The sequence below is a fragment of the Trachinotus anak genome, unplaced genomic scaffold (assembly GCF_046630095.1).
Source record: "Trachinotus anak isolate AG129_WGS33_773 ecotype Australia unplaced genomic scaffold, CSIRO_AGI_Tana_v1 ptg000003l, whole genome shotgun sequence".
Taxonomy (NCBI): domain Eukaryota; kingdom Metazoa; phylum Chordata; class Actinopteri; order Carangiformes; family Carangidae; genus Trachinotus; species Trachinotus anak.
Window position 1 is genome coordinate 6,158,848 of NW_027273854.1, and position 10,487 is coordinate 6,169,334.

The 10,487-nt window shown below is 42.7% G+C and overlaps 1 protein-coding gene across 5 annotated transcripts; it reads right to left on the reverse strand.

Moving 5' to 3' along the window:
- Nucleotides 1-82: 82 nt before the first annotated feature.
- On the reverse strand, nucleotides 83-9,933 carry fam117aa (family with sequence similarity 117 member Aa). Of its 5 annotated transcripts, none has more exons than XM_071469264.1 (9): nucleotides 9,325-9,933; nucleotides 8,972-9,043; nucleotides 7,589-7,734; nucleotides 4,836-4,931; nucleotides 4,523-4,636; nucleotides 4,068-4,184; nucleotides 3,205-3,430; nucleotides 2,927-3,101; nucleotides 83-1,500 (listed from the first exon to the last, which is right to left on the reverse strand). In XM_071469264.1, the coding sequence occupies exons 1-9, from the start codon at nucleotides 9,446-9,448 to the stop codon at nucleotides 1,287-1,289; spliced, it is 1,284 nt and encodes a 427-aa protein (XP_071325365.1). In that variant the 5' UTR covers nucleotides 9,449-9,933; the 3' UTR covers nucleotides 83-1,286. The 5 variants fall into 5 exon arrangements, with proteins under 5 accessions (XP_071325365.1, XP_071325377.1, XP_071325395.1 ...); XM_071469276.1 differs by having other exon boundaries at nucleotides 7,589-7,731; nucleotides 9,325-9,608; XM_071469294.1 differs by lacking the exon at nucleotides 8,972-9,043 and having other exon boundaries at nucleotides 7,589-7,731; nucleotides 9,325-9,928.
- Nucleotides 9,934-10,487: the final 554 nt, after the last annotated feature.

The window sequence follows — 10,487 nt, forward strand, 5'->3', positions numbered from 1 at the left end:
CACAAATCCACGTGTCAAACGCAGCCACAACAACAAGAAAAGAAAACACAGGAGCTGAAGTCTGAAAGAAAATATTACAACGTCCAGAAAAATGTGTTATTTTATTTACTTAACAATAACAACAGCACACTAAACATTCTTAACTGTTCTCACCCTTAAAAAAGTCAGAAAACCAGATCTGAGAAATAGCACTCATCATTCATTAGCATCTGCTTTTTCTATGATATTTTTAGGGCAGTTTTTTGTATGGTTTTGTTTTTTTGTTGTTTTAAATCAGTGCTGCATGGGATATTGCTGACAAAGACAATGTTTTATCCATTTGAACAAAACTCAAACAGAGGGAATCAACTTCTTCCACATCAAAGTGAATCTTAAAACATTAACATTTTGTGGCCAGAGCCACAGGGTCCGACAAAGCTCAGACTGATCAAAAACCAAGCGTGACCCACTCAAAATCTTAATGGGTTAACAAAATTTGCAACAGTTTGGTTAGAACAATGCCCAATGTAGGCAAGTAAAGCTAATACAACACCCATTCCTGCTTATAAACCACCAAAGTATACACAGAAATACAAGTCAGTTCCTTTAGTGAATACAAAAACAGTATCACCAGCCTCATAACCTCCTTACAAAGATACAAAAATATATATCTTCCTAGAAATACATTTGTAGAAAAGTAGGCCGCTGTAAACTACAGGCCAAAAATATTTCTCTTCAGTTCAAAGATTTTATGAAATTTGAGCAACAAACCAGTCAAGTACTTTTTAAGCTGAAACTTCATCCATGTGTGATCTAAGCGCTTGGGTTTTTGACTTTGAATTCACTTCTTTTGACATTAAAATCATCCCTAACAGACTGAAGTCTCCGTCTAAAAATCAAAAACGAACAATGCCGAAAACTAAGTCAAAAATTTTCCAGCATGCGCCAACATTCCCAGATCTTAGGTCCTATAGTCTAATCCATGGCCCGTATAAGGGAATACCTGGACAATTCAAGTGCTGTTTAAGTAAATATCATCTGAATCCAAACATCCTGCAGTTGGAAATAATCAGTAAAGCCTGATTTTTAGGGCAAAGGTACTCTAAAGTACGACGACAGCATCAGCATATGCTTACAGTCTCAAAGTCTCTTATTTCGATCACAGTCATCATGGCGTGTTACAGCTGTGATGAGCCAGGTGAGCACAGGTATCTGTTGGCACCCTGCATGTAAAACACATCCAGTTTCTCCAGGTCCTGGCAGTGCAGTGTGGTTTACTCCTGAGGGGCCCCTGCTCAGATATCCACCTACTGCATGCCCAGGTGCCTGGTGGGCGAGGCCTGACCTGGGCAGCCAGTGACAGGAGAGACTGACAGGCCACGGAAGAGGAGGTCCATGGAGGGCAGGAGGGGCTTCAGAAGACTGACAGGGCAGAAAGCGGAGCCTCCGTGGGGGGTAAAGTTGACTTTATTGGGGTCAGGGCAGGATGGTTGGAGGAGAGGCTCATCCTGACAAGCAGACCTGGAGGTAAAGAGGTGGAGAGAGTAGCGGGGTTAAAAGTATTTTTCAGACAAAGAGCTTTTCAGATTGTTTCAGATTGCAGCCCACAACTTTTGTAACTTCAGCTTAAGCTTCCTTTCCCCCCCCCCTTTTTTTTCTTCACACATCTACTCCAGTTACTCTTTGTGTAGACAAGTGCAGTGCCTTTGAGAAGAGACTCATCCCTCTCTATAAACCAGGCTTTTATTTTACTGGCTTACTACTACTACTACTACTTAGTTTTGCACGTTGATACATTTGTAACATCACAATATGTGTCCATGTTGATATAACGCAAATTTAAAATGGATTGCTGACCTATTAACAGTCGCTGTAATAATAATAATAATAATAATAATAATAATAATAATAATAATAATAATAATAATAATAATAATAATAATAATTTTATTCATATTGCATGTTTCAAGCTTAAGCACAAAGTGATTTATGAGTAAAAAAAAAAAGGATAAGAATTAGAATCAGAAACCCATGTGAGCCTCCCCAGTGGGACATGCAGCCCACACATAAACAATTGGACGTGCAAGTGCAACACAAAAGAATTCGGTTGTCATGAATTAATAAATAAAATAGACAAAAAAAAGACAGAAAATAGGCTCACATAGAGCAGGTGTAGTTCAAAATAAAGTGAATATATACTGATCTTCAGCAGACTCTGGAAGTTCAAACAGACAATAACACAAAATATATATTCAAAGTAAGTTTGTATAAAGATACAGAAATGATACTAAAACCCTATTTGGATTTGTAATGATGATAAAATTAAACATGATAAATAAAACTAATTAAAACATATATTGTACAGACATTTATACGTGCATATACTGTACAGAACAAGTACATATACTAAGTCATGTATATAAAAATAACCTCTTACAGTACATTAACCATTCAATATGCACTCCAGCCCTTACACTACTGTATTCTTGTTTACAATTTATACAAACTGACTTGTATGTGGACATTGTGTGTTGTTGTCCATTGTTGCTTGTTATATATATTTCTATAGGCATCTATTGTTTCACATACTTGTATATACAGAATAGTTACATGGTTATGTTCTATTTTCATTCAGCTCAGCTGTGCTTGTTTTTAGCTGCATGTCTCTCTACCTCCTGAAACCTGTTCTTGGAGCTTGTGTCAGTCAGATTCCTTGTACGTGTGCACACACTTGGCCAATAAAGCTGATTCTGAGTCTGATCTTTGCTGTGCTATGTTATATCCAGATAGTTGGGTATTAAGTCAAAATTTGTTTGACATTTTGGTTTTATCTGATCTTGAGTTGGAGCTTTGATGACTCACTTTACTGTTAGGCCCCACAGCAGCTTATTCCAGGCATTATAACATGATCTGTACACGACGTTCTGGTGTATAAAGTGATGCTTACATTGTCTCCTCGCATACTCGCACTCGCTCACAGCCCTCTGGCGGTTCGCGCTGGAAGGAGTAGGTTTTGTTAGGACGAGGGGACGAGGAGCAGGACTGCAGCAGAGGAGGATCCAGTGCAAATGAAGGAAGCAGTGTAGATGGAGAGGGACACAGGGTCTCACAGTCCACCGGCTCTGTACGCAGGGTCAGAAATATCAAAATATTTTTAATAAAACCTAAAACAAATTCAGGACTTAAGAGAATCTCCAAATAAATTAAATCACAGAGTTGTCTAACCTGGCTCTCCCATGGGGCACGGGGACTGTGATGGAGACAAAAGCAGTGGGTTCAAGGCACAAGGGGAATTTGGGGGTGACAGAAGTGACGGATCTAGAGGACAGGGCGACTGAGAAGGAGAGAGGAGGGAGGGATCCAGGGGTCCTGGGGAGGGCTCGCTCTGAGAGCCACTACTGCATCTCTGGGCAGGAACAGGAGCCCTGTGGCCGTCTGGGATATCCAGAATCTGTAATGTTCAGACAGAAACAAGCAAAGTGGTCAGACAATGCAGGTAAACATCAAAAGCAGTGAGAGTGAGGGAAGGTTCAAGCAGGTAAAGCCAGGAGGAGGAAGTAGTCAAGCTGTAAATCTCAAAAATGGCACTGATAATTTCATTTTTTTTCGATTCATGTTTCCTATGACCACAAAAAAGTGTTTAATGACGTGATGATCAGGCTTGTTACATTGGAATCATAATAAAAGTCTTTTATTATTATGAAGCTTTTCTGTTCTGTGAACCTGACATACAGTAATGAGATCACAGCACAGATTTGTTTTATTGAGATCACATGTCCTTAACCATATCGACAGACAATTTCTGTACTGGCTTAACTATTATGTCATGTTCAGAACTTTTCTAAAGGTGCCATACTGTATAAAGGTAGATGCCCATGTGATTATAAAGCAGGTCTAGGTTCTATAATAATACTGTAAAAGTATCAAAGCATCAGTGAACAGAGAAATGCACACAGCCTGTATTCAGAAACTGAGCCTTAAAATGAACTGTCAGGACTTCTATGACTTTATGATGTCACAACTAAACAGTCACCATAAGTATTTAAATTCCTATGTCAATTGTAGTGCACGTAGCTCAGTGGCCTGACCTCATGCTGATCGTCAGGCTTCTCAGACACAAACACTTCCTCCAGCTCGAGGTTGAGGCCTTCAACACTACGTCGCAGTCGGGGGGCGAGTCTGTTCAGCGGCATCAGGGGTATTGTCTGAGAAAGAACAAGGAAAATATGAAAATAAATCAGTGCTTGATTGTGCACCTACAATAACTATGTTTCTTTACTTTGAGAAAACTGTGGTCTGTTCCATACTGTCTATACTGTTTGAATGGTACGATGTGATATTCTGGTCTTTCTCTGACAGCACTGCAGTAACACAGGAGCTTTGATGACAGCCGTTCCTAAGAAAAGCACCAGTGTTTTTTTTATATCCCTGTTACTGAGCTCTGCCCAGTCTGCCTGTGAAAGCCAGCTTGGCATCTGTGGCAAACATTGTTCTGTTTGTCTTTAGCTCCCATCTCCTGAAAGGAAAAAGAGCAGCGGGCTACCTGAGTGATGCCTGCTGCATGACCTGCCGGCAAGGGGTGGTGGGGGAGCTCGTACCCTAATGAGGGAGGGGCATGGCGGGAGCGCTTCTGCAACTGGTGCCTCAGCTTGGCCACCTGAGGGCAGAGTGGAGAGAAAAATGATTCAGGTGTCGCCATAATTCATTCTGAAAGGAAGAGGTTTCTCATTTTCCCCTCTGGGGTACTGAGGGTTTTATGTCATCAGTGGGAGGCTGCAGAGTAAAAGGTGTGAGTTTGCGTGAAGAACAGAACAATTCATTAATAAACTGCTAAAACGATGAACCGAAATACTCGCCTCCCTCAGGTGCTCTGCACTGCCCCACGACGCCGAGCGCTTGTGTCCGCCAACACTTCTCCTTCCCTGGGTCTCCTCTGCCCAGGAACTTGGGGTCTTTAAAAAAAAAAAAAGGACAACCTGGTGAATAAAGAGTCCAGTGTTTCGTCTATTAAAGTTCTCTGTGCCACGGTGGAAAATGGCCTTTTTTGGCAGGAACTCTGGCTGTCAGCAGGGTTGACCTTTTGGGAGGCTTCTTGCATTTTCTGTTAAACCCAGAGAACCCAACACTACAGCTTGAGAGCACAACGCTGAAGTGAAGCCCCACAGCTGTCTCACACACCTGCCCCACAACAGCTGTACAGAGGAAACTGAAGAGAAAAACCACTCTGAGCTGCAAAACAGCCCCGCTTCCACAAACATATGAAAACATCCAAACCACATCAGTGTAATGACTATAAATACAGAGCTACTATCAGCATTCAACACATCAGTGCACTTACACAAACACACACTTCATCACACAGTTATGCTGTTATTCACAAAGTCACACACTGTGGAGGAAAAACAACTAACAGCCGGCAAGGTGACTCTTTTCTTTTGTCAGTCACACCTCTAAAACATCCCACTGTCACTCATATGTCTGTACCGATTTCTTCACATTGACTCTTGATCTTCTACCAGTGGGGGTCTGGTTGGCCGCTGCCGGTTGTTGGTTGGGAGCAGACGACTGGCAGTTCATCATCAACAGGTGAAACCCAGGTTGAGTTGACCAACAGGATCAGATACTGGCAGTTCTGGTGCCTCCGCCGCCTCCTCAGAGTCAACTGCTTCACACGCTTGCAAACAATCTGATCCGCTCACTGGTGTCCATGACATTCATGAGGCAGCTAACATTACACAAAGTCATTTAGCTCTGACTGCCCGCGGCACGGCTATGTCATGGCTTTCCGTCCCCGAAATACAACTTGTTCTGAAAGCGTCGGCGCCGCAACTCAGAGAGATCTTACTGGTGCCATTAGCTGCCTGGAGGAAGGCACCGACACCTTCTCCTGCCCCGTCCAGTCCACTCATACCAGGTCCATCGCCGGGCTAAATAAGTCAGAATGCAGCATGAGTCAGTCATACAGTGACATCGGTGTAGAGTTACAGCTGCCACCCCCCCCATCATCCAACACCAATAACCCCACCCTCCCCAAAACATGACCAGGGGGATCATAGGACACAGACCTATAAAAAGACTCAAAGGTAGTAGAGCATTTGGTCTGTGGGGCTAATGTTTCCAGCTTGGGGGATTCATTAATGTTTACCTAATTTCTTCCTGGACACAGTAACAGAAACAGCTGCAAATGATGATTATCGTCATTATCAGTCAATTTACTAGTTATCTGATCAATTTATCAGTTTGTTAAATTTCAAAACATTGTGAAAAATGTACCAAAGCCTGAGGTCAAATCTTCAAATTGTTTGATTTGTTGGACCAGTGGTTGAAAAGACTTCAATTTTTAGTTGTTAGAAACTTTGTACACACATTCACGTCCACCTCGAGATGTATTGTGATGACTTTGGTGACCTCCTGATTGTTTTTGAGCACCATCATCAAAATCCAATACTTTGATTTATGACCAAATACCTGCAAAGCTAATTCCAGTTAGCATTTAGCTCAAAGAAACACTGTGTACAGCCTCACAGAGCTGTTAGCATGCCTGTAGACTACAATGCAATTTAGATGTATTAAGCAATTTAATACATCTAACTTAGTAAATAACTTGATTATCAACATTTTTCCAATGATTTTCTGTTGATTGATTGACTTATTAATCCACTAGTCGCTTCAGCAATAAACAGGAACAGCTTACATTATACTGCAATTTAGTGGCGCTGTAATAAATACCGACTTCCTCTTCTCTGTTTCGATTCAATCTTTGTGGTCATGTTTTGTGCCGTTTTGAATTGAATACTATATAGAGCTGTTATAGCGTTATTTGATCCACATTCTGCACATATCTATAAAAATGACTGCGAAGTTAAAGAAACAAATTTGTAATCTAATAAAGTGAGAATCTGTAGAAACCACATCAGAGAGTTCTCAGCAGGGTTGAGAAAGAGTCTGATGAGGAGCGAAAGAACAGAGAACAATCAGTTATATCATCTGAAGTAACGCAGAGAAACCATGGCAGAAGGAGCTGCTGGGTGGGGTGGTGGTGTGCATGTGAGTGTGTGTGTGGTTGAGGAGAGTGCTGGGGGATGGGGTGCCTGTATAATGAGGTCAGGCGGGGTCTGTTCCTCACAATGGAGGCAAAAGGGGGTTCGTTCGGGCTTAAACTGTGTCAGGAGCGAAGACGAGGCTGCGGAGCTTGGTGGTGTTCGTCGGGGCTTTGTGCACTAGTTAGGAGCAGATACAGTCGAGGGGGGAGCGAGGCAAGAACAGCAGACTTTAAAGAAGAACAAAAACGACTATTTCCAGTTGGCTGCCTTCCACTCGTAGCGTCGAACTGGAACCAACAGACACCTGCAGTGCCAGCATCACATATCTGGTGTTGTGCAGAAATCCTTGACAAACAAGAGAAGCTGAGCAGAGAAACATTTCAGTGTCTCCTTTTTTTTCTGCAACATGAAGCAACAGGTTTTGTGGGAGATATGTTCTTACACCACCAGTTGCATTGGTGGCGTAAGAAGTCTGCCATTTATCTCGACCCGGTCTTGTTTGATTACAGTTATTACATCAGAGCATCACAACTACTTTCGCGGTGTCATGACATATTGATATTCACCTGTGTGGCCTTGTCATTGACACAGGTAACAGCCGTGCTCTCTGCCTCTTTGGGCCACTGTCCCTGCAGATAGGGTCCAACGATGGCGTCCAGAGAGAGGGTTCTGCGGATGGTGGGTTTCGGAGGACGAGCTGTGGTCCTGTCTGCTTTTGGGAACAGACATAAAACACAGTTAGTCAGTTAGCATGTCGGGGTTGTGTATGCCTTCAAAAATAAAACTTTTTCTGTCTCACAGACGTGATTAAAACTTGTGCTTGTGTGATCATGTTTAGCTTGTAGTGCACATGTGACTTGTGTGTGTATACAAACTCTCTTTAATAGAGGCTAAACAGTATTTTAACACCAGTGGTAGTTGTTCACCAAATTGCTCCCAGGCTTCCCCCCACCAATAAGCATGCAGCCTACAGAGTTGTGTGAGTGTAAGTGTGTGTGTGTGTGTGTGTGTGTGTGTGTGTGTGTGTGTGTGTGTGTCTGTGTGTGTGTGTGTGTGTGTGTGCATGTTGGCAGCTCATTGTAATCTCTGGCAGGTGTGGACCATGCCTTTGACCTGGAGCAAAGCCATCCAACTGCACAACATGGGCAACAGTCATGCTACTAGTTTATCAACCACCAAACTAAAAACACACACACACACACACACACACACAGTATGTTGTCATCAGCCCAGGTTGCAGACAGGATGTATAAATAAACAACCACTGCATGCAGATGTGACTTTCATGGATACAATTAAAGAACAACACACCGGGAGTAAAACAAAGAGGCCTTTAAAGCGGCTGCTGCGTTAGCACGAAGCATGCAGCAGAGATCCCACAGGTCAGAGTGCAAAGGGGCGACTGAGTGTCCAAATAACATTATGAGAACAGTGTTATGTTTCAGGGTTTGCAGCCCTCGTTGTTGACTTAACTTTCTCAGAGCAGGTTGGAAATGTACTTTTCAGGGCCACAAATCAATTAAAGAGTTGGAGTTTATCAAGTTAGCCGGGTTAGTATCCCAAAGAGCATGGCGTCTGAATAATATCAATTATGGTCATCGAATCAAGACTTCTTTTTTTAAAATGAAATTGTTGTTCTACTTTGATCAAATGGAGTTTACTGTGAATAATTAATGTCTCTATCAGCATAAGTTCAAATTTAGGAACTTCTCTATTCAAATATTACTCATGCACCACCTGGTGTTACATGCTCTCCTCTAGGGCTGCAACCAACTAACAGTTATATGAATGACTGATTTATCTGCTGGTTATTTTCTTGATTATTCACTCAGTTGTTTTCTCAATAAAATATCCATCACAAAAGGCTGATCACAGCTTCTTAAAGCCCCCCCCTTTTTTTTTTTTTTTTTTGCAACCAACAGCCCAAAACTTAAAAACATTCAACTTACAAGTAAATAAAACAGAGGAATGAAGAAATTCCTCACACTGGAGAAGCTGGAACAAGTTGTTTGGAAGTTTTGCTTAAAAAAAAAAAAAGGTTGCTCTATTATCAGGATTGTTGCTGATTCATTCATCATCTGTTCCAGCACAACTTTCCTCTGTGGTACAATGAAGAGAAAGTGATGGAATCCATTTTGTCTTGCAGTTAAAATCCACCATATTTAGATCATAAGTTAAAACCTCTGCCATAAGCAACATCATTTTAAGGCTGATAATTGTGACACCAAACTAAAGCGGTCAACTTTGGACCGCATGGGAGTGAATGCAGATCTGAGCCCCCTCCTCCTGAGTGTGTATTTACCCGTCTTGACCTCCCTGCAGAGGAGAGCCGAGCCCCTCTGGAGCTGGTATGGGACTGTGGCTTTGAGGGGCTGCAGGCTGGGGTTGCTGCACCCCCGAGGCGCTCCTCCACTTCTGCCCGACATCCCCCCACTCCGCTCCCACGGCCGAGCTCCGCTTATGAAAACACACACACACACACACACACACACACACACACACACACACAAACACACACACACACAACTCGGCTTTTTGCTTTTCTTCTTTCCCGTCGTCCGCTGCGACTCTGCGGCTCTTTTTTCTCTCACATTAAATTCATCCAGAGGGATGATCCGCAGCTCTGCCCGGGTGGGCTCTGGGTGGGCTCCCTGCTTGAGCTTTCTTTTGTGGTGATGATCATGATTCTTGATGCCTTTTTTTTTGTTTTGTTTTGTTTTGTTTTGTTTTGTTTTTCCAAGTTGGGAAGCAGCGCAGGGACGAGCTGGCCGAGCGGCGCGGCTCAACAGACCTCAGTGAGCCGCTGGAGGCGCCTCCTGCTGCGGGGAGAGGAGGACTCGGGCTGCTGGAGCTGCTCGGTCCCCTCCACACATTTCTGTCCGTGTGTCTGTTGTGTGAGAAGTGACAACACAACAGCTCAAACCTGTGCAACTATCTCATGCAGGCTTCACTTCCAAGGCCGATCTGGTTGGTTGCTGCAGAATACTACTGAGCACTTATTGGTCACCACATCCATCTGTCTCCTGAAGGGAAAACCCCCCCAACACAAAAAAATTTCAAGTTCCCACCCACTTTGTTCAGATTATTTTTTTTTCTTCCACTATGTCGGGCATGCCCCTTTTCCTCCTCCCCCTCAAACCCACATCCAAATCCTTGGTCTTTTCAAAGTGTGTGTGTGTGTGTGTGTGTGTGTGTGTGTGTGTGTGTGGTTGCCAAAGTGTGTTTGTTTTAAATAATAATATATTTTTGATATATTTACGACACTGACAGAAACCTGGTCCTCTCCCTCATGGTTATAACAAGCAAGTGACAAGCTTTTCAAGCAATAGTAGAAACAAATGGAACTAAAAATTTAGTTTGATAATTTCCTTAAAGTTTGCCAACAGGTCACCTTCCTCCATAAATGTTTGTGCTTAGTTCATACACAAATAATTAAGTAAATCAGTATTGATTTGCCTTAAAAAA